This window comes from Ambystoma mexicanum, chromosome 12 (assembly GCF_040938575.1).
Source record: "Ambystoma mexicanum isolate Mex_15411 chromosome 12, UKY_AmexF1_1, whole genome shotgun sequence".
NCBI classification, from domain to species: Eukaryota; Metazoa; Chordata; class Amphibia; order Caudata; family Ambystomatidae; genus Ambystoma; species Ambystoma mexicanum.
In genome coordinates, this window is record NC_090936.1 from 898,879,458 (window position 1) to 898,904,346 (window position 24,889).

The 24,889-nt window shown below is 45.2% G+C and overlaps 1 protein-coding gene across 1 annotated transcript in view; it reads left to right on the top strand.

Annotated features, from left to right (window-relative positions):
• The window catches only part of TPH2 (tryptophan hydroxylase 2), a 745,039-nt gene that overhangs the window by 522,807 nt on the left and 197,343 nt on the right, over nucleotides 1-24,889 (top strand). The window contains exon 7 of the mRNA XM_069627755.1: nucleotides 16,947-17,082. Within this exon, the coding sequence (XP_069483856.1) occupies nucleotides 16,947-17,082 (136 nt within the window). The remainder of the gene's footprint in view (nucleotides 1-16,946; nucleotides 17,083-24,889) is intronic.

The window sequence follows — 24,889 nt, forward strand, 5'->3', positions numbered from 1 at the left end:
TTCATTATTTATTTGCCTCAATAGAATCAATTGATATGATAACAATAACTGAGCATGTCAATATTTTATGTCTGTATCCTTTTTGCAAAACAACTGAACATTATTTGTATTATAAAATTCTGTATATATATGGTTATTTTATTTTTTCAATTGTAATTGGTCATTTTACATTTTTGCAAATGAGAAAAGGCACATAGATGGAAAGGACTGCATGGCCAAAATGTAATCATTATAGTCAGACAGGTGACAGCTGTGACTATAATTTATTTTTATGAATTTCTAAATACAGGTTAAAGCAACAGAATAAGATTAATTTTCCCTATATAACCATAAATATTTAAATGCTATACCACATACACAAGGGATAACATAAAATGGTTTTAAATGGGGGCTATTACAATAGTGTTGAAGATGGTGATTCTGCAGTGGCCTAAAATGGAATATTCTACATCCCTAACCTCCACAACAACTATGATACCAACGTCAGGATCACATTAGGATTAACCTTGCAGACATGACATGGACTGACAGGAAAAGAAGTATTAGTTGTGTCGTTGATAGTAATTGTACATCATGGTCTGGCCTTAAACAATGCAGAGCAAAGAGGCTGACAATATATGGATTTTACCATGCAACAAACTGGCACTTTATTGTAAGGTATGATGTAGATGACTTCTTGGTCGCATTGCAAAGTCATTGAGGCATTGTAGTGCTACAGACTGACTGTTCTACAAATATTCAATAAGTCAATGGCATAAAAACCTTCTTAAGTTTTATATATAGTGATCTCAATCCATATGTGCCTGTCTCTATATATCCACCCACCTCTTTTTCTCCATCACTATCCATGCATCGATATATCTCGCTGTATCCATCTCTCTATGTCTGTCCTTGTCGATCTGTGTTTGTATCTCTCTATGTGAACAGTTACATCACGCTCCATCATTTTTCTGTGTACATCTCTACTGATGTTTACAGATGTATATGAATCCCTCCATCTACCTATATCCATCTGTGCCTCTGCATCATACACAGATTTAGGTCTCTTTCAATCTGTCAAGGTACATTCGCCCCAAAGGCCAGACGCATATTTATATTCATCTATCTTGTTGCTTCTCTGTGTAGACTGACATCACTTCACATCTGTATATTTCTTTCTAAATATTCTATATAAAGGATGGGCAATGCTTCTCTCGTTTATACCTAGTTGTCTATGTATACATCTAAATATCTCTCTATATATAGTATCTATGTATATGGATATACATTCCCATCTATGCGTTTGTCGTTGTCTATCCATATCTATCTATACATTTTAAGGAATGTATCTCTTTATATATATCAATGTACATATTCATCACTGTCTATCTGTATACCTTGATCCTTAGGCATGGCACGATGGCTCTATCCAGCTCTCACCACAAATGTAACTATATTTATATGTTTTCATATATATCAATGTATGCGTTGATCAATCTCTATCCATCTGCATTTAGTCTTCTCCATGTCTGCATCTTTACATGTGCATATATCGATTGGTCTCTATACATCGATCTTAAAGTGTATCTGTCTGCATCGTTATCTATCCATCACTCTCTATGCTCTGGGCTATATTTGTATACATTTGTCTGGTGAGCTATCAACATTTTTGTCCAACTCTGTAGCTCGATAGACCATTCTCCAACCGAAACAAGTAGACCACACCCTCTGTCTGTATGTCTGTCTGTCTGTTTCCCTGTATGTCTGTAGTATTGTCTTTTGAACTGTATATAATGTATTGCATGCTCTTATATGCCATTGGTGTGTCCAAGAAGTGCTGTGTAGTTGAACAGCCTTTTGAAGTCCATAGTCAGTCATGGGAGATGTGAAGAGAGGATTTATAAAATTAGTTTGTGTGTTTTTATACAGCACACAAGGTGTGTATGGAGTGGCTAGGTAGCTAGCAGCAATATATAGTTATCAGGTGAGGTAATCCAAAAAAGTTAAACAAAAAAGGTCAACACTGCCAAGACCCAGAGGACAAACACCTGAGCTCACATCCAGCCTCCCCAACACACAGAGCCCCCGCCCTATACCTTGCATTATTCAAACCTATAACTAAGACTGCAAAACCCATTGATGGGACCCTGTTATCTTGTTACCTGCCACCCTAAAGCCAGAGTAGAAACACAATACTGAGTACCTATTGGTGCCTAGGTGTAAGCTCATAAGTGGCTTTCTCCCGTGTTCAATGCTGGCTGTCTCCATAGAGAGGATGCAAGTACGGAAACACATGAACACACCTGTCACCTAGATGTAGGTGTTGGTGGTATATTATTAACTGTTACTATCAGGGGAGTATACAGTATTGCAAGATTGGGGTGGCATGCCATGAAAAAAGGCGTGCTACTTTTCCCACCAAATGCACCTTAGACAATTAATGATAATCTTACACACATTCGTTCCTGCCCCCATATGGTGAGTTGATTCAGTACGCTCTCACTCCGACATCCAGACAGGGGTAGGACATGGACCTGTGTGCTCATGCTCTGCATCTGGCTCTGCCCCTTATTGGGCCTACACTGCAGTCGACATCCTGAAGTGTGACACAAATCTTGCTCCAGTTGTGCCACCCATTTTGCATGTGGGGTGCAGAGCAGGAGCATACACCCACACTGCTGTCCGTGTCCTGCTCCTGGGTTCCGTTCTACAGGCAGCCAGGCCAAGCAGGAACACATGGCAACATTGCTGTCCCAGACGGGATGTCCAAAAGAGAAGCCATCAGGACACAGCAAGAAATTGCTGAACTGGCAGCCATATACTGCACTCCAGCCAAGCAACAACGCACACCATGCTTGGTTTAAAACCAAGCATGGTATGCGTCCCCACCTAGCCAGACCAGAACATTAGGGGCAGTCAGTCCAGCCCCCCGCGCCACCCCCTACTGCTGTGCGATGGCATCTCTTCGGGGAATGTATAGCAAACCTTATAATACACGCCACAGTAGGCAGGCAGCTGGCTTCATGGAGCTGGTGCCCTCCCGGCTCCTATATCCATGCAACACTGGTCAGCTCCACAGACTGCCCATGCCTCGAAGTGGCCCTGAGCATACAGCACTGTTTGGTGTCCTTGTCATGCACCACTCCAGGCTGCAGCTGCTGCAGTGGCCCAGAGCGGGCTGGAACAGGGTGCCTGGAGATCATTAAAAGGGCAGTGCTGCGTGGCATAAATCACAATAACATAACATAACACAACATGGACACCTGTTTCTGGTGTGCTCCTGCTTGGACGGCAATGTAATTGTCTTGGCATAGGGACACCAAGCAGCCTGCCCAGCTGGCCCTCGCTCGTGATGCCACTGGTTACTCTTATATCAAACTGACATAAAACCATGAATATCATTGTCATTGTTACTGTAGGATATTGTTTGAATTGGATTGAAAGAAGTTAGTCGTTATTGATTGGACCAAAGTAAATTTGATTTTGAAGACAAGTCATGATTGATTTGCATAGTAAAATTAGCTCACCAGATAAACACTCCCTTGTCCACATGTAGTCTTGAAAAATGATTAACATAATTAAACAAGGTTAGATTAAGAATGTGTCTATTTATAGTAAAGAACAAAGAAAATATTTGCTTCTTTTGAAGAGTAAAATAATGTTCTTATTTTCACTGCACAGCTTGCAATTAAAACTGGAAGATAAATGTGAGGGATCAGTAAGGTGAGGCGGACAACTGGTTTATGATTTGTTATCACATGCCATTTTATTCTTAACAAAAATGTCTTAAAAAATGCCTCACTATCCATAATGTGCTGAGGATTTCCCTGCGTAACCAAAGCTAAGGGAAAACACTCTAACACGGGATAACTGCCCCTCACACTAAGCAACAAATAAACAAGAATATATATGGCCATGCAACATAACATGAACAACATTCACAGTCTCTGAATAACCTTCTAAGTTCCTGGGGGATTTCCCTTCCCCAGGATTCAAGGACAGTTCTGTTAGTATTCAACCAAAGAAGGAAATGTCTCAAATCAGTTCTTGATGATTTAATATCAATGTAACAGTGTATTGACCAAAGTTCCAGTGATAGCAAATCTCTTGTCCTTGGTGAAATATCCACTGTACACTTCCTCAAAATAGCACCAATGCTAATCCCAGCCACTATGCTTTGTCTCCTCCTCAAGAAGACTTGCCACAGTTCAAAGGAAATGTAATATCCACAACCACCAGTGACACAGAGTTCTTGGTTAACAGTTAGGATTCTCTTCGTTACAGTTTAAGACTTCACAATGGTATATTTGTCAGGATGACATCTTAATGCTGCTGCTTCAACTTTGACAACTACACTTATACTTCATTCACTATAAGAACAGTTACTTTTGTCTCATAGTACTCCTCTTTGTTTGGACTACTACAATGTTGCATTCACTGGCAACCAGATATACCACCACAGCTTCAGTACTTTGGACTACTACCACAACTTCAATGATTTGGACTTTTAGACAGGCTTCAACCAGATATACATCAAAGTACTTCAACAACTTTAAGGCACCCTTCCTCTGAATAACTCTCTTCAAAAGGGGCAGCCTGTTTGCCTCTCCTGTATGTCTGCAACAAATGCAACAATAACAACCTGCGTTTGCCTTTGAGACTCACATCTCTCTGTCTTGCATAGTCAACGTCAGAATAATGTTTACAAGCAGCCAGTTTCCCTTCCCCAGCTTTAACTGCACCTTACGGCCAGTTATCAGCCTAATGAATTACCCAGAAGTCTTGGTGCCACTCTCTTAGCTTCTGGTAATGCTTGCACACTTGTAACTTAGGCCAATTATACTGTTAGCAACTTCACAGCGCAGTTGGCTCTGAGAAAAGGTTGTTTTCAGTGTTAATACGGGGAGACTCTTGGCTTGGGTAATGTTTCTTCTCTTCTTCAGTTGCTTTATATTTTAACTTCTTTAAATGAAGGATATGCCATATTAGGACAGAGAATAGAATTCAGTCTTTCTTTAGAAATCAAAATTAGGCACACACAACCACTTCTTGATATAGTTTTCAAGGGTAAAGTAAAGTATAGAGTTCAGCCTTCTTTGGGAAGCACAATTAGTCACATACAACCATTCTTTGATGTAATTTTCACAAGTAAAGCATTGTAACTATTGTATTGTCAAGGTTAGGTATTCGGTAATAGTCTTAGCAGCGTTCCCTCTCCTTAATTAGGGACACACGACCACTCCTTCAAGCAGTAACAGTCTGTAATAATGGAACAATGGGTTCAGTCAACGTTAGCTTCACACACAAGTAAAATGCTTTTCAAATCGAATGTGAGTACTACATTTCCATTGTTCAGGGACCTTTAACTGCAACTAACAACTTCTACTCACTTAGCCACTAGCCACTGCCTATCTATTCCTGCCCACATCAGCAAAGTCGCATCTAGACTGCCTGTGAATCTGCTTGAGCAACTAGCCACTGCCAACCTATTTTTGCCCATATCTAGATTGTGTGAGAACTTGTCTTAGTAACTAGCCACTGCCTATCTATTCCTGCCTATCATAGCCTGCCCTGATTGTCATAACTAGCTTTGCCTAGCCTTACCTTCTTAGCACTCTAGCCACCTAGACGAACATACTATGTATTTGCCATTATTCTACACTGTTCTACTCAGAACTATCCTCAACTTGATCACCTTTCAAGACTTCAACATGTCCCAGTCTCAGAACCAATTATCTCATGTAAGTGTACCTCTTGAGCTTGCCGGCATGGCCACTAAACCTTGTAGTCTCCAACAGAGAAACTTTAAACTTTGCGCCAGACTCCCAAGAATCTATGATCCACTAACTAATGGCCACCTCACTACTAATCGCCCTAGGGACACCCTGCGTACTACCAATATTCCACCTCACAAGAACAACAATGGGCAACACCCACTTCAACTTAATTGTCGACTCTTTAGAGATCCCACTTCCTCCTCGAACTGCCAACACAAAGATCAGCCGCTATCTGCTCTACCCACTCAAATTGGCATACAAGGCGCTTTAATAAATGAAAACATAGATCTCCTGGCCATCACCGAATCCTGGCTTCAAACTGCAGTAGGCCCAGCAATTATGCTATCCAATCCAGACAATTATACTCTTATAAGACTGGATCGCACCACCTCCAGAGGTGGAGGCCTTGCTATAATTGTTAAAAATAAATTCCTGCGAAACTCTCATGGCCAAACTCACCATTGCCAACAATCAAACTATCACCATTCATCTGATATACCAACCACCAGGCCCTCTAGCTTCCTTTGAGGAAGACCTCATGAACCTACTATCTGACAACTTAAAAAATTCTTCACAATGCCTTATCCTAGGAGACTTCAACCTCAGATTTAGTGACTCACTAGACCCCAATGCCCTACAGATTAATAACTCCCTCGAGGAACTAGGATTTACACAAAAGATTACAGAACCCATGCATATTAAAGGAAGGACCCTTGATTGGATTGCTGAACACAACTGCCCAACCACTATCACTTCCATAATGCCTCAGCCTTGGTCTGACCACTACCTGATATCCTTCACCCTAGAAGTCACACCCCCACGAATACTAGCAACATAGCTCCTGCCGCTCCTACCAGAAACAAAAGAAATATTACTCCTGAAAATCTTATCCCACTCATCCTTCTTACTCTAAACTCTACCTCAGACCAGACTGACCCAGCCACCATGGTAGAAATGTACAACGAAGTGATGCTCCCATCTCTAGATGCCACTGCACCACTGAAGATCAGAAAGAGCAAACCCTACCAACATTTAAATACCTGGTTTACACCTCATCTGAAAGCTATCAGAAAAGAGAAATGTCTGAGTGAAACAATCTGGAGATCAGACCCTTCAGACCTCAACAAAAATAACTTGAATAAACTAGCCACCCTCTACAAAAAAGAAATTATCTTAGCTAAACAAACATCCTACAACTCCCGAATTTCTCAAGCCAAATCCAATTCCAAAGAATTGTTCGCCATCCTTAAAGAGGTAGAATCCCCCATTCAAGCTCCTGACTCTTGTCTTAAGGATAAGAACTGGTGCACAAGTATACAAAATGCCCTGGCCCACAAGATAACAACGCTCCAGGTGAAGATTAACAATAAAAAAGATACCATTACTGCTTCTAAAACTGATATCAATGGTACTACCTCTAAGACTGTGATGAACATTTTACCACTACCGCAATCTACTTTAACTCCACCTATACCACTTAGCCCCAGTTTCCACTTTTGCAAAGTTTCTACCAAAGAAGTCGAGAAAGTTATCCTTACCCTCAAAACTTCCAACTGTCATGGCGACCCATGTCCAGCCCAAATTATAAAAGACGCTGCCCGTGAACTTTCCCCCTTCATCACTAAACTTATAAATGCTTCATTCACATCAGGCACCATACCTAGCAACCTGAAACATTCCTGGGTCCTCCCTCTCGATAAAAAACAAACCCTTGACCCCTCCATCCCAACTAATTACCGCCCTATAACCACAGTGCCATTCCTACTTAAAATCTTGGATAAAGTAGCATACCTACAAATTCAGCACCATCTGGAACAAAACCACCTCCTCAGAGTTTGTCAGTCTGGCTTCAGACCACCGCATGGCACTGAGACTGCACTCTTAGACCTCAAGGCACAAATAGACACACTAAGAGACATAGGTAAGACAGCACTCCTACTACTCCTCGACCTCTCAGCCGCGTTCGAACTGGTAGACCACTCAATACTTTGCAACCACCTGGTCTCTGCAGCCTGCTTCTCTCAGGAGGCAGTCGCTTGGATCCAGTCCTTCCTTGATAACAGGACAATGAGAGTCTTCTCTCCTCTAGCAGCCGCCGACCCCACGCCTATATCATGCGGTGTATTCCAAGGCTCCTGCGTATCGCCCACTCTACAATATCTTCACAAAGCCCCTTTTCGATGATCTAGATGGTCTAGGTATCACCTACACAAATTATGCCGATGATACACAGATCCTCATCCCGTTAACGGGAGATTATGACAATGATTTGGCCTTTGTGAACAGAGTTTACCTCATCATCCAGGCACGGATGGCCTCTCATAGTCTATGCCTGAATGATGACAAAATTGAACTCCTCATTCTTGGTGCACCATCCAACTAGGTCCTAACTACGCCTCCCTCATAATTGATAACAATAACATTACTGTGGCCAAGGTAGTTAAAACTCTTGGCTTCTACATAGACTCCACGCTCACCTTTGGTAAACAAGTAAATGCTATGGCTTCAGCCACTTCCTATACTTGCAAGCTAATCAGAGCAGCCAAGCCCTTCCTTTCACCCAATAAGTGCATCACCTTAGCGAGAGCCCTAATCGTATCCAAATTAGATTATTGTAATGCCTTATATATAGGCAGCAACAAATACATTACATCCAAAATTCAGACTCTTCAAAACAATGCCCTGAGAGCTGCCCTAAGTCTCCCTAAAAATGTCCATATATCTGACCTTAGGAGATCTGTCAATTGGCTTTAAACAAAAGATAAAATTCTCTTTAAAACTGCATCTTTGACACATAAATGTCTTAACCACGCAGCCCCACAATACCTTACAGACAGATTCACCAGACAAACAGCTTCTCGCCCCCTAAGAAAAGCTAACTCTAACCTCTTGTTGGTACCTAGATTGAAGCTCACTAAATCCGGTGGGAGTAGTTTCCCTGTCAAAGCAGCACAATATTGGAACTCCCTCCCCCCTGCTTTAAGGGAAGATCTACCCTACCTACAATTCAGATCTAGTCTCATTCACTGGCTAAAGGAACATGACGTCTGACCCTACCTCACCTGCATCCTTCCTTGGATCTATTGTATATACAAGTCCTCACAGCTTTGCTATATTTATGTGCCTCACACTTATTCCTGTTACTTACTGTATATACCTATTTGCTTTGCCTGTTGTTTCATGCATACAGCATTGTAGCCGTAGCTGTATTTATTCCTGTCTAATTTGTAACTTAAGCTTAACAACTTTCATTATGCTTTCGCGTCCGAATACCTCTGGGTCTGGTGGCAATATAAATAATAAAACAAACAAACAAACTTAAAGGCTCATGCGAGTTAACAGGGAGCTGGATACTGTTGCCAGCAAAGCTTGTGTAAAGTGTTAGAAAGCAGTGCTTCATTCACTGGCTTCTTAGACATTTTCTCTATGGGTCGCACTGCTTTCCCATCTTCCATCACAACTTCTACTGCTTCTGGCCCGCTGGGGAACCACACCCTTCTCTGATAAAGGTCCGGCCACATGTTTTGGGAGCCCCACTAGCTCCAGAGACCAAAGCTTGACAATTGCTTTTTGCCTCGGTCTCGTGCACGTCCACAGCTCGGCAACCATGGCAATCAAGGTCAAATGGAGAATGACAGCGCTCCTGCACGTCTTCCGCTACACAGCCTCTGCACTTCAGAGTTAAGGTGGAACAGGACCCTCTTCTTGTTCTCCCCCTTCTGCCTTGTTTGCTAGCCTTGTGCCTTATTTTTTCTGCTACTGCTACTACTGCTACAGCTTGCATTCCAGCCACAGTTCCAGCTCCTTCCGCTCCTTCTAATTGCCTGTACCTGAGGGGCCCTTTTATGCCTCCCAGGTTCCTTTAGGTGTGGGCTGTTAGGCTTAACTGCCTGACTATTGCTTCAGCATGCCTCTTTAGCCATCTTCCTCGTCCCAGTAGTTCTGAGATAATGGGACTTGTAGTCCACTTCTGTAAAGTTAGTTCTTTCAACTTCTGCAGTTTGGCAAATAGCCATCAAAAGTGTGAGATTACGGCAAATGTCAAACGGGGCGCTTCCCAGTCTTCCTGGTCTGTTTACCCCCCTAAGATCCTCCTGCAGTACACCACCCCCAGAGTTGGGATCAGGTAGTGTCTGCCTTTCCCTGGCCACATGAGCAGGATCCCTGACCAAGTTTCCGGGAGGAATCGTCACTGACTCATCACATAATATTATTCATCTTTGTGGTATTTGTTCACGAAAATGAAACATTCCTTTGGACATGTGACCATACAATACAAGGTCTCTTGTGTTATTTATCCCTGAATCCCTCATACTAACAATTTCAAGGAAACAGTGTAGTGAGTAACCACAAAGAAATGATATGATTCACTATAATGAAACATAACGTATGAAAGTTAAGTTTCTATTCCTAAGAGCTGTCAAGCGCAATCGTGATTCAACTTTACAACGCTGCAACGGAAAATCAGCAAATAATATAAGGATACCTTTGGATGATATTTATGCAATTGTATGCCTGATGATTAAAGATGTGATGAATTGATATTCAAGTTGAGGCAAAGACTGGACATTGTAACTGTCAATGTTACCGAAAATGTAATTTTTTATTAACATATTTTTCAATTTCGGTACTGTGAGAAACCAAAGGGTGTCTCACTTACTAGTCCCCAGGGATCTCTCTCTCAGGTGGACAGGGCATGGCTCCAGACCCTAGGGGTGGACCAATGTGGGTGGATGGCCTAGGTGGAAGCCGATGTTGAGATGCGGTATCCCCCCTTTCCCGTGCGCATATCCCATCCTATTATATAGGATTCTCCAACATCCCAGCCCCCCCCCCCTTCTACACAAATACTGGGCCAAGGAAGAAGGTGACTAAGAGTAAAGAGGCTAACAAATACATATCTCATTAGGCATGTACCATTAATCAAGTCAGGCCAAGTCAGGCACTTGACCTTAATCAAAAACATCTGATACCCCTTAGCTAACCCCACACGGATAAAAGGTGGAACACAGAGACACGCTCTGAGCATGGTGGGACACGAGAAGGAGTAGATCTTCCAGGGCAGCGGCAAACCCACTGGAGCAGGACGAATGATCGAGGGACGAGAGCAACGGGTAGAGAAACCCTGAAGTTTCCTGCACGAGGTTGTTGCCTCCGGAAAGCTGTGAAGGATACGCGGAGAAAGCCAAATCCCAGACAAGAAGAAACCTGCATTGTGTTTCAAGGATGCCAGCGACCTTCCCAGGTGAACGACAGAGTTGGGGTGGGAAGTTGGGGTGGGGAGGCCAAGCCTGTAGTATCATACCTTGACTCGTGAATCAAAGCTGCAGAGACAAGAAAGGAATGCACATAACAGGTCAGTTAGTGAAAGACATGAAAGGCCAGTTTGTGTCAAGGAAAGATTGAAGCCGCAACTGTGTATCTCCCAATTGAAGGTTGCGCACATGCTGATGAGATGCAAAAGAAAGTGAAGCCAGTGAAACAGAGTATTAGAGTGGACTGGTGGAAAGGAAGTAGCCCACTCGAAAGCCCCCGCAAAATGTTTGATGTCTTGTTTAAAGTGGCAAAGTGAACGAACTCTGAATTAAATGTGCAAAGGCTGAGATTAACCCCCGGTAAATTTCCGACTATTACTATGTTCTTAAACGTGTAAGTTGTTTTCTTCTATTTGTGAAAGGAACGTAAACGTTTATGCTGGGTGTGTGTGTTGATCTTCCTGGATTTGCATTAGATAATGTGATGACATAGGTGACAACAGGGTACATTTGGCCATGCTGTCCATGAACGTCATGAGAAGAGGTGGAGCATATCGGTTTGACATGTTGCTGTCAACTTGAGGGAAATGTGATCTGATTTACTGCCTCAAGGGCACTTAAACTTAGGGCGATAGATCAACAGATAAGATCAGCACCGGATTATGGTTTCCGACCCGTGAGTTTTGCATGTGTAAATGTGAGAAAACCGATGGTAAGATGCTTTTGAAAAAAATGTCGGATCGATCAATATATGCTCAAAAATACATGCCCCATCAATTGGGCCAATACAATTCTTGAGAGATCTTCCCCGTTAAGGGCTCTAGGCCAGCACCAGTAAGACAGCATTGAGTAGACTGCTGGTCTCGTGACCAGGCCCTGCCACTAAGTTGCCTCGCCCACCACCAGTTTTCGCACCTCCCGGGCCTCTTCTTAAGGGCTCTATGCCAGCTCCAGGTAGACAGCATTGAATAGGCTACTGATCACGTGACCTGGCCCGGCCACTCAGCTGCTCTGCACATCACCTAATTCACCAGTCCTTCTTGGGCATTCTGATCACTGGCCTCCTCAGCAAAGGAAGGACAAAGACAAGGACCTCACCTGTTTGTGCATTTTCGGGCCTGCCAGGGCTCTGGACCACACCTGCTATCTTGCTTCTCACCTACAAAGCAGTCACCATGTGTCTCCTCCCTTCCTCTCCCTCCCCACTCTCACTAGGGTTTGAATGGCAGCCCAGCAAGCTACTCTAGTTAACCTCATCACTGTCGCCCTTGCCCCCATCCAACACCCATGGGCCATACGCCCTCTTATGTTGAGAAATGCTCGCTCAACAGTTTCTCACACTGCTGAGATTGCAGACCTCACCTCGGACAACAACCTTGATGCCCTGTTCATCACTGAAACATGGTTGACCCCATCCTCCCCTTTTGTTTCCGATGTCCTCCTACCCTAAGGCTACTGCATCCAACTTACTGGCCAGGAAGTGCAGGAGGCGGAAGGCTGAGTGGCAGTCATCCACATCAGCGTTTGGCCGTGCTCCATCAATCATCCTCTCTGCCAGAACCAGCCTGTTTCAATCATTGCCTGCCGATTCCCTTTAGCGCACAGGGAATCCATCCATCACCTTCCACCTCATCTACAGACCACCCAGGAGTGACTCTTTCATTGCTGACATCTCCAGCTTACTCTACTCTGCCAAATTAACACATACTAATAATTTATTTCTCAGAGATTTCAAAATCCCCGAGTCACAGGATGACAACCACACTCGAAGCATGCTTTTTGCACTGATCGGTTCCATGGACCTAAAGCAAATTTTGCTCTCTCCCACGCACAACAAAGTCAGCTCCATAGACGTAATCTTCACATCATCTCCCCATATCACATGCGCATATCCTATCGCACTAGACTGGTCTGACCACGCTGCCATCCCACTACCAGTCACCCACTTGGCTACAGCTCACAAAGGTCAGGCTAAATGCCCCCTCACTCAACACCGCACATTCAAAAGCTTCCTGGTCAATGAGCTAGAAGCAACATTTTAAAACGTTCCCACCACAGGGAATGCCTCAGCCTCCAAGAATGATCTAACACGTCTGCTATGGAACTGGTGGACATTCAAGCCCCCCTCAAAATTAGCTGCACTAAGACCAACCCATCGGCTCCTTGGTACACCCCCAAGCTCGCCCTCAACAAACGCTCAATCAGAGCCCTAGAGAAACAGTGGAGCAAAATCCATAAGCCTGGAGATCTCACCAACTCAAATCTCTGTGCGCCAACCATAGGATTCTGATAACCGAAGACAAATCTGCTTACTACTCCACCACCATTGTGGCAGCCTCTAACATCATGAGCAATGCCCTCTTTGAAATAGTCAAGCATTGTACCAAATCCTCACATGACCCTGAGGTACTAGCAACTCAGGAAAAAGGGAAAGAAAATCAACACATTTTCTTATCGAAAGAGACCATCGAGTCACCCTCCCACAGCATTAGTGCCCCCTCCATACCAGCACACATACTGCCCCTCTGAACTGAATTCTCTCCTCTCTCTCACCCAGGTCTCCTAAAAATGATTGCCTCCCTTCTTCTTACTCTGACTATATCATCCCAGCCCTCAGCATTGAACAATTGTTGGACCCAGCGCTCAATGCCCTCCTCAGCATCATTATTTCCTCACTCACTGAAGGGTCGATCCTGGACACCCTCAAGAGTGGTCTCATATTACCTCTTTTGAAAAAGAAAAAACCCAGATCTAGACAACCTGGCCAACTAAACCCATTACAAACCTCACATTTATTGGCAAACTTTTAGAAAAAGTAGTGCTACGCAACTACTTCTTGGGGAGGAAGGATAGCTATGGGGTAACGCGTTTGTCTTGGAAGCAAGACAATGCATCGCAACACAGGTTCGAATCCCAATCCTGTGCTTAGAAACCACTCGCTGGCATTAAGCACGTTATAAATTAACAATAAATAAACAAAATACTTGCCAGAATCGAACAACTTCATCTCCTCAATGACTTCTAGGCAGCATTCCGCCCCAAGTGTAGCATCGAGATGATGATGCCCTCCAAATTATAGATAAGAGTGACTCATTACTCCTCAACCTCTTGGCTGTATTCAACACAGTCGACCAATGCATCCCCCTCTCCTTCCTTGCCGACAGGAGTGGATTTTCTGTCACTGTCCTGAATTGGTTTACCCCCTCCCTCTTGGGCACACATCAGGCCATCCAGATGAACTTGTTGCATTCCAACCGACTCCAGGTCTCCTGTCCCCTAACCCTAGGTAAGGGGCACACCACTGCAACCTAGGTTTTAGTCACCTCAGGAGGGCATAGTTAGCATGGTTGGAGGGCAACGTAGGTTGTATTAATTGACAATATCAAATGACATTAAATAAAATTCAGACCTGTACATTTCTTTGTGTGAATATGTTAGGGTACAGCTACAGGTCAGTTTCCCACCCCTAATCCTTAAGTGTGTTTATCCTCCTGTGGAGTCCCCTAAGGCCACATCCTCTCACCAATCCTTTTTAACCTTTACCTGGAGGCTCTGGGCACTCTCCTCAAAGATCCCAATATAGCTATCCACCAATACGGAACGTTACCCAGTTGTACATGAGAGTAAATAGCATGCAGGACATCATTAATTTCAGCGACTACCTATCAATCATCTATCAATCATCTAGTCCTGGATGTCAACTGCCTACCTCAAACTAATCCCATCCAGGACTGAATGTATCCTACTCAGTCTGCTCACTAAAGAACAACTTGTCCAACAAAGATATGCGTCCAAAAGGATTTCATCCACATCTCTCTGACTCAGCAAACTCCTTAGTCTTCCCCATTGACAGCAGCAGCCTGTCCTTTTAGAAACACATAGCCAAGAAGGCCCAAACAGCCTAGCTGTGAATCTCCACCCTTTGCAAAATCAAACCTTTCATCCAGCTGCAACACCCCTGGGCCCTAGTGCAGGCCTCTGTGGTCTCACACATCGATTGGGAAATGCCCTCCTGATGGGGCTCCCAGCTGCTCACTTGGCTCCCCTAAAAGCAGTCTACCATGCTGCAGCACTGCTTATTACAGGTGCACGGAAATTTGATTGAATCACCCCTGTTCTACATGAACTACATGGGCTTCTTCTTCAGGCCAGGATACTATTCAAGACTGCATGCATCATTTATAAAGCAGTCACGAGTAGCACACCAGCGTACCTTGTGGCTAAGCCCCACATATCTAATGGCGCATGCTCCTTTTAAAGCAATTTGACAACCGGTTTGAATCACAACTCATCCGCAAAGAGATGACCTGCAAACAATCCTTCTCTTGTCATGCACCAACTCTCTGGAACTCGATCTCGGTGTCTGCTCGGAATGCCCACACAAATCTCAATTCTAAACATAGCTTTTTCAACAACACAATTTCAAGAACAAATTCCAATACATAACAATGCGCAAACCTCTACTGACAGTACAGCGCTACTGGTAAAATGTGCAAGCCCAAATGCTGGCTACCCACACTCTGTACAGTGCTCCGCAGCTCAAGGTAGGTCCGCGCTTTAACGAATAAAATACAAAATAAAATAAAATATCTTAGAGGACAAGAATCATTAGCAGGTTTAATATCATCTTTCAATTATGAGCCATCTTATTTTTAAACACCTACTACATAATATGGATTTTGCTCTAAAAACATGAGATCTAGCTAAACAATGTTGAAGACATTTTCCAGTCCTTGAGACGTGCCCTCAACCTGAACCCTCAATCAACCAAGGATTAATAATATCAAAGCAACCACTATTGTTTATACAGAAAACCCATAGTTTGGAATCATGCAAAAAGATCTACTGGTTCATCAATTTAGTTAATTCATGAAGAATGTATTCCAAAGACAACATATTATTCTTAAAAAGAACAAGGAACAAGTCTAATTTTATTTTGAAGATTAACGAATTCTGTTCACAGCTAACAAGTCAATTTCTTACTCCTAGCGGATGTGTCAATGGGCAATTTGATCAGTGTCTTTTTATGGGTATCTAGCAGAAGTACCTGTTCTCGAAACAGACATGATAATACTGATCCTGTAGGTCGCTGTTCTGATTCGCTTATCGCTTGATGTGCTTTGCACCCTGAAGTAAGCTTCACTGAGAATGGGCAAGTGCTCTCTCCCCAGCTATCGCCTCACCTTGGTGTGGTGCAATTCGTTGCGGTGCAAACATCTTGGAAACCATGCATTTTAGCGACTGGACTTTGAGTTTTGTTTCTTGTGTCTCAACCAGTCCTTCTACGACCACATTGATGTTTTGCTGATTTCAGGCAATCGGCTCATGTGCGAAGGTGCTGAAATCTTGGAAAGGGGTGGGGAGTCCAAATGTCATGTAGCTAGTAATGTCTGGAGGGTCCTCACAGGTTACTATGCAAAATCTGTTAAAGAATGGTGAAACGTTGTGGAATTGTATAAGGAACAACTCTTCGCCAAGCCACAAACTAACAAACAAATGTTGACTTTTGCTGAAATCCAGGGAACGGGGTGGGATGTCCAAATGCCATGTAGCCAGTAATGTCCAGAGGTTCTTAACGGGTAACTATGCAGATTTTGGTGCAGATTGGTGAAATGGTGTGAAATTGTATAAGGAACAATGCTTCGCCAAGGCACAAACCCGCAAATACATTTTGACTCGTGCTGAAATCTGGGGGACGGCGTGGGGTGTTCGAATTTAATGTAGCCAGTAATGTAGGGTCCTAACAGGTAACTATGCAATATTTGGTGCAGATTAGTGAAGTGGTGTGGAATTGTATAATGAATAATGCTTTGCCACAAATTCCACCAACAAACACATTTTGACTTATATATATATATATATATATATATATAGATTGTCTCTTTGGTGGATCAACTTTTATGTGTTAACCTTTCTGCTATTTATTCCAATTTAGAGCGATCTGGGTTTATGTTGAGACCTGTTGCTGGATACCTATCACCCAGAGATTTTTTAGCGGGATTAGCTTATCGAGTTTTCCACTGCACCCAATATATACGGCATGGTTCCGACCCACTCTACACTCCAGAACCGTAAGTACATACTGACATCAATACCTTTCACCTGACACTTTTTGACTATGGGATATGTAGGTTTTAGCATTTCAGATGTAAATGTAATGTTGATAGTCTATTATACATCTTTGCCTGTGGACCAGTCAGGTCACCATCAACGCAAGAGGAGCATTTTCATGACGCTTTTCCAACAATATTAAATTAAGTACGCAAAATATTTTCATGCTGGTTGTGCTCATACATGTCCATTTTGGCTGCAGTATCCCCCCTCATCATGTAAGCTTTGCCTGTGAAAATACCTTAGAACAATAATAAATCATGTCTAGACTGGCTGCACCAATAGAGGATAGTGTAGCCATGTAGTAACACTTATGAGTGACCTCTCAGCAATGTGCACAGCTTTCACCATAGAAATACATATTTTCAACTTACTGCATACCAGTAAATTGGGGGGGAGGGGTCCGCACGCTGCAGCAGTAGCAGTAAATTGATGCCATTAGGCCCATTCCCCTTGCCCGGGCAATGCCAGCAGGACGGCGTTGGCGGATCAACTGTCTGCCGTACTCTGGGGGGAGGTGGGCGGCTGGGCTGGGGCAGCATATAAATCATCAAAGCAAGGTTACTAGGTTACCTTGCTTTGATGATTGATTTGCATGCATGATGTGATGTGTGCATCATAAATTATGATGCATGCATCAGGCAGCATGCATGCAAAGTAGAGGGGTTGGGGACAACGGTGCCGCCACTCCAGTCTGGGGCCCGCTGCCAGGCTCGCTCAAGTCAGTCAGAGAGACAGAGTGTGCAATTTGAAAATTGCAAACCAAATGAACTAACACCTGGGCCAGGCTGCTGGAGCCTGGAGAAAGTCTGCAGGGCTGGGCTGGGTGGGGCCTGGCTGGGCCCAGAGGCTCGCACATTAAGTTGCTTTCAACTTTGCAGGAAGCAACAAATGTGTTGCGCTTTGCAAAGTTGAAATCAACTTGTTGTGCCTGCCTGGGGCTGCTGGAACAACGGGCCAATGAAAATGCAGCTGCAGCAGTCGCTGAGACGCTGTGCTGCCACCAGCCCCTCAGTCATGTCACATGAATGACTATATTTTGGTTGGGCCTCTGACCCTGCTGACAGTCTACTCACTACAGACACAGGTCAGACTGGACTGGGGCTGCAGAGAGAGCCACTCACAGACTGACAGTGACACCAGGAGCAGGCGTACAAGGGCCGCAGCGAGTCGACTGGAGGCTGCACTGTCCGCACAGTCAGGAGTCTCAGCCACTCCAGCAGTGCAGGATGTGCAGCAGCAGGCTGAGGTTAGGGGCCCCAGGCACACACACAGGCAGGCAGCCCCCCCACAGGCCACAGCCTGCCTGCGGAGACAAAGAGACGGCCCTGAGTTGAGGTGGGGACTCTAAGACCCAGTATTTTTGTGCAGCATTTTGCTCTGTCGATTTCGATCCATTCATAGCCAAGGGTCACGACACCAAGAGGGCTCTGGGGCCGCTACCACCACTTTCGGAGGGCAGGGGCATGACCCCTACTAGTGCAAAGAGAAAATTGGTTATTGTTAATAAACACGTTTTAAAAATGTAATATACAATGCATAATACTACTGAGTGAAGTGATCTACAGTTTTGCCTGATAAAGGAACTCCGGCGTGGGGTGCTAGATAGCCTGAGCCCTGACACTGCGTAAGTTAACTCGTACATGTGGGGTCCCCATTGTTCCAAATTCAGGTGCTTATTGGCTAGCAAAGAGCCCCAACGCTGCTGCTGCTCTCGCACTTAGGCTGTCGGCGTGGGGTGTGTGGGGCCTGTTGAAGTGCAGAGAGCGGGAAGGAGCCACTGGCGTAACAGGGCCCCCCGCAGGCCCTGCAAGCACATGTCCTGGGAGGGGCCCCACTTGGAGAAAAAAATTTAAAAATATATTTTTTCAAAATATATATTTTTATAATTCCTTTTTGAAATCACTTTGCCTTCATAAAGAAATCATTTCTGTAACAGAAATAATGTCTTTATGAATACAGAGTGACTACAAAAGAAACTTTCTTTTTGAAGTCTGAGGGTCCCCCTACCCCATGACATGGAAGACCCCAGGCTGGAGGCCTCCATGACATGGGGTGGGGAAAGCCCTATGAATTCAAAAAGAAATAGTTTATTTTTGAAGTCACTCTGCCTTCATAAAGAAATGATTTCCATTATGGTTCGGTCCTTAACAGAAATAATTTCTTTATGAAGTCAGAGTGATTTAAAAAAGAAACAATCAGCCTCATTACAAGTTTGGCGGTGGCCTTGCCAGTAAAACCGGCAAGCTGCCGCCAAACTTGTGCTTTTTTCCGGCACCCGCGATTGGGCAATTACCGGGTCATTACGACCCCGCTGGACCCGGTGAATGCCCATTCGCGGGTGCCGGAAAAAAATGCTCCCCGTTCCCATTTGATCCCCATAGGGTTCAATGGGAATGGGGAGCTCGGATGCACCGGCACCATTCAAAATGGTGCCGGTTCATCCAAAATGTTCTGCTCGCGGGTGCCGGTATGCACGCCAGGTCAGACCTGGCGGGCAGGAAGGCACCCGCGAGCAGAACTTGTAGTTTGCTGGTCTGGTCACAACGGTACCAGCAAGCTTTCCGGTACCGTTGTTACCAGACCAGCAAACTTATACAGAGGCCCAATTTCTTTTTGAAGTATTAGGGCTCCCCTCAACCCCATGACATGTGCGTGTGTGAGTTTATGGTGAAAGGGTGCACACAAATGTATGGGTGACTGGGTGTGTGTGTGTACGGTGAAAGGGTGCACACTTAAATGTAAGGATGGCTGGGTGTGCATGCGTGTATATGGTGAATGGTGTTTGTGCTTGTGTTCAGGGGCGCAATAAAACCTACATTTGGGGGGCTGATCCTTCAAATGTTGAGAGAGGCGCTAACTTAACGGCTGGTACATTTATTTGTGTGGGGGCATCTAACTTATTTATGCATTTTAATTAGACTATGCTAGTGCAGCTTCAATGTTACAAGCAGTTAACTCTCTCATTTAGGTGTGAAAGCACCCACTTATGAACTGTTGTGAGAATGAACGTTGTCCTGTTCCCTTTCTACCCTTCCAATCACTTCCCTGGCATGAAAGTACTAAACACACAGCACAATTTCAATTGCTTAAAACATTTGGCATTTGAATGCTGGTATTAACAGTGAAATGCTTTACGTAAGTAACTGCTGGGCCCTTGTTAACAGCGAAACCCAGGTGCTGTTTAACATCTGTGTCCTGTTCTGGCCGGCAACTGCTCTGAAGGTCAGCCAGGTTGAGTCAACATAGCCCAGAATTTCTGGGTGTGAGTGCTGCAGCCCAGTCAACTGAATATTGTTAAGCCCCTACTTATGTTTAATGCCTTAATTACTTATTGGTAATTGTCATTACTCTTAGCCCTATTCTTCCTTGTCCCTGTACTTGTGTATGAGGCAGTACCTGTGTATGAGGCACTTTGCCTCATACACAAGCACTGGGATGAGGTAGAGGTACATGGAGGTAATGCCTGACTTAGCTACCTGTATCTTCTTTACTCCTAATCCCACTCTTCCTCATCCCAGTACTTACCTATGAGACAAGGAGCCTCAAACGTACGCTCTAGGACAAAGGAAAGGGACGGGAAGGTAATTCTGGGCCAAGGAGCTAATTTTGGAGGTTGGGGTAGGGCATGGGAGGGAGAGGGGATGTGTGGGCAGTGGGATTGTGCGATAAATCATAATGGTTGTCCATGTCCAGGCTAAGCAGGCATGATATGTGGTATTAGTGGCTAGAGAGGCATTTTGGTGCAGCCAGTCTAGTTATTCCTCAGTTTGGTATGACTTTTTTTTAACTGCGCATTTCTGATAAAGCCGTCCTGCTGAGTGTAATTACCTGGCTAGATTGTTGGGTGCTGCCAGTCTAGTAATTTCTTACTGCAGCATTGTATATTTTTTTGAGCATCTGTGATAAAATGATATGATATAAGTCTATTAAAACACGCCTGTACACAAGTGTTTCTTGGCGCGACAAGCAATGGAGTGAAGATAGAGGGTGGACAAGACAACTGATCTTACTAGGCCTTGTGTCATTCAAATCGTGCAAGTGCGAGAATGAGAAATGCAAGGGAAAAGGGAGGGGGAAGTGCAAGGAAGAAGGGAGGGGAAAACAGGGCTGTTATGCTCTGAGTAAGTGCAGCCAGGACAGTGCGGCTCTGGGTAGTGCAAGGAGAACAAGGGACTGTAGGGTTACAGTTACAGTCCCTAAGTGCGTGGTAGGCTGGAGGCAGTGCAAGGGTGACTGATCAAGAAAGAGCCTGCACTCAGTGAGACTCTGAGGGTAGCCAAGCAACCAGTCGGTACAGCAGACAGGTAGGTCAGGTATATCAGCAGGGGAGGGAGAGAGCGAAAGCAGAGGAGAAGAGGAAAGTTTTGAGCTGCTTCCGGAACATCAGGTGGTCCGCTAAAGCTTGAGAGGGGCGAGGAGGCCATTCCGGAGGGAGGCATATGCAGAAGAGAGAGATCTACCCCCACTCTCTGCCTGAAGAAGCGTCTAGCCCTTAGAGAGTTGGAGGTAGCCAGGGGAAGGGCTCAAGATAAAAGGTATTTTGGAAGAGAGTGTTGGATGTAGTGTGGGCCCGACCCCAGAAAGCCTTGTTGACAATGCAAAGGGTCTTGAACTTGATTCTTGCCACCACCAGAGCCAGTGGAGAGATTTCAGGGCTGTAGAGTTATGATCCCTGGGCTTGTGGCCAAGGATAAGTCTTGCTGTCCTGTTCTGGATTAGTTGCAGAGGGTGGAGAATAGAGGAAGGCAGCTTGAGAAAGAGGCTGTTGCAGTTGTCCAGCCTAGAGAGAAGCAGGGCTCTGGAGACAGTGAGCTTGTGGGGGAAAGTGAGAAAGGGAACAGTCCCTTTGAGAAGGAGCAGCTGGTAGGTAGTGGGACTTCTTGGCGACATCCGAGATGCGAGGAGAGAAAGAGAGTGTGGAGTCGAAGATGGCACAAAAGGTTTTTGCCTCGCAGGAAGGCTAAGGAAGAGAGCCCAAGGTGGGCAGCCAGAGTGAGAAAGGGAAAGCAGGGGTCCCAATGAGAAGGATCTCCATCTTAATGGCACTAAGGGAGATATCACGCACCAATCCTGAATCACGGATAGACAGTCAGGAATGAGCGGGTGAGGAGGCTGAGGGGAGCCTTAAGGAAAGCCGAGTCATCCGCATTACACTGAAAGTTAGAGGAGAAGGTAGAGATCAGGTGGGCCAAAGGGGCCAAGTAGAGGTTGAAAAACCAGGGTGATGGGATAGTGCCCCGGGGAATGCCACAGGTAGAGAGAGAGTTGGCGGAGAGAAAGGGACCAAGTTGGACCTGGGATGGGCAGTCCAAGAGGAAGGAGGTCAGCCACTCCAGGGCCTGATCCGTAATGCTGAGGTTCTCACTTAGTCGATTGATCCGGATGGCGTGGTTGACTGTGTCGAAAGTAGAGGAAAGATCAAGGAGGATTAGGACAGAAAGAATGCTGGAATCAAGGTTAGAGAGCAGATCTTCATGGGTGTTCAGGAGAGAGGTTTCTGTGCCTCTGGCAGCTCTTAAGCCAGACTGGTGGTCATGGAGACAACCACCAGATTCAAGGTGGAGTGTAAGCTGGGAGATGGCCAGCTTTTTTCCAAGAGTTTGCCCAGGAAAGGGGTGATGGAGATTGTGCAATAGTTTTGCCGGACAGGTAGGATCGGCAGGCGGCTTCTTGAGGAGTGGGTGCACAAGGGAGTGCTTAAGGGGAGAGGGGAACATTCGATTACAGAAATCGGCCAAGGTGCAGCGAGGGTGTCAATATGGTGCTTGATGGTTCTGTAGGAGCAGGGAAGCACCTGTTTGGACGACACTTTCATGGATCGGACTTGTCTAGAAACCTTGTCAGGTGTTGTCAGAGAGAAAGAGGAGAAAGGAGGAGGAGAGGTAGAGATGGCCACAGGGGGCCAAGAGAGGAAGAGGAGATAGTGGACAGGATGTCCTGAGTTTTAGCGGAAAAGTGAGAGGCCAGAGCCATACAGAGGGCATGGGAGGGAACAGGAGAGGTGGAGACCGCAACAGGATTGACCAGTTCCATGCAGATTTTAAAGAGTTTGGCCGTGTTGTTAGAGGCAGCATAGACACGAGCTTCAATGTGTGCTCTCTTCTTGATGAGTGTTATTGCTTCGACTGGCATTTTTGTGCAACCAGTCTAGGTATGTCTAAATGCGGCCTGGCATGCTTTACTGTAATGTTATAACGTGTCTACACTGGTCTATATTGTGCAGCAAGTGGGACATGTTTCCAATGTGGCATGGCATTTTTAATAGCAAAGCGTTAATGTTCCTGTGCACTGTTGGTGACTTGCATGTATTGGATTGGTGTTACCCTACAAAACAATTGCAAACACTCTGGCTTTTTAGCCAATTATTCTCTGAAAGTGTGCTGTATATTGCATTAAAACACATATTTATATCTTTCTCCTAAGTACAGTGTGCGGCATACCCCTTCAGCAGCACGTTCATGCGTATTGTGCAAGCGTGATAATCTAGGCCTGCCCAGAGTGTAGCACGACCTGTGATTTGTTGCCGAGTTGGGGCGGGGGGGCTCAGCATGGCTCGCAGGGGGGCCCCCACATTTGGTGTTACGCCACTGGAAAGGTCCTTATTGTGGTTTCATGTATAGCACGAATATGCCCTTTTTAGATTTGCTGAACTTGCCTGGCACTCATTCAATAACCCCCTTTTCCCCACTCAGTCTACACTCGCCCGTCCCCCCCACCACTGTTGTTTCAAAACTTGCTCAGGTGTGCTGTGCAGTCGGTTTTTGGGTATCGGAGACGGACTGACACTTTCTGGGGGGTGGATGGGTAGTGTTCACCAAAATATAATTAAAGTGAGCCGTGCCAATATAACTACTCATGTGGAAAATGCAGCCAGTCATTTATTCTGAGAGAGAAGATTGAGACCAACAGTGTATTAACTTCTGCTCTCTGAGGGGGAAGGGGGGAGGGGGTCGGGGGAGCAAATTAACCCTCAGGGGAATGGATCAAATAGAGGCTTGCAATGTTGGCATGATCACATTAGCGGAACTCCATGCATTTCCCCCAAAACTGTATGAGAGTTTTTTCAAAACCAATACTCTTTTCAAATAATATGCATAAAGTGGCAGCTGTGATATTTGAATATGTTTGGTTACCGCCTAAGAAGCCTGTACATAGATCACACGAGAGTGGTACACAAGAGAGAAGACCATCAGGCCGATTCATGGAATAAATGTGCGCCGAAAATCCCGGCGCAGAGGGGCCAATACGTGCGCTGCGCCGAAAATCAGCGCAAAGCGCAGGGAAACCAGCGCACGTCGATTCATGGAAGTCCGTGCGCAAGAAAAGCAGAGGACGTGCGCCGAAAAAGCGCGCGGCGCAGGCCGGCGCACAGGTCAACCAACGTCGTGCGCCACGGCCACTGCGCCATCACTCCGAGCGCAGCGCACAGCTCTAAAGTAGGCGGAACACAGGGCGGGACACTCGGAATGGGGAATAAAATGGGGCACAACACTCGGAATGGGGAAGAATGTGGGCGGCACGGGGAAAGTTCAGGAGGCAAGTGCGCGGAACGCCCACACGCTCGCATACAACACGTATTCATGGAATAGAATAGGGCAAAAAAGCGCACGCTCAAAGCAGCGCACAGGCACAAACAGGCACAAACACGACCGCCACAAGAAAGCAGGCGGTAGCGTGTCTGCGCCTGCAAGAAATGTGCGCTAAAAGGCGCGCCAACAAATAGCACCTATATACAGACATAACCAATGTACAATACTGTTGCCC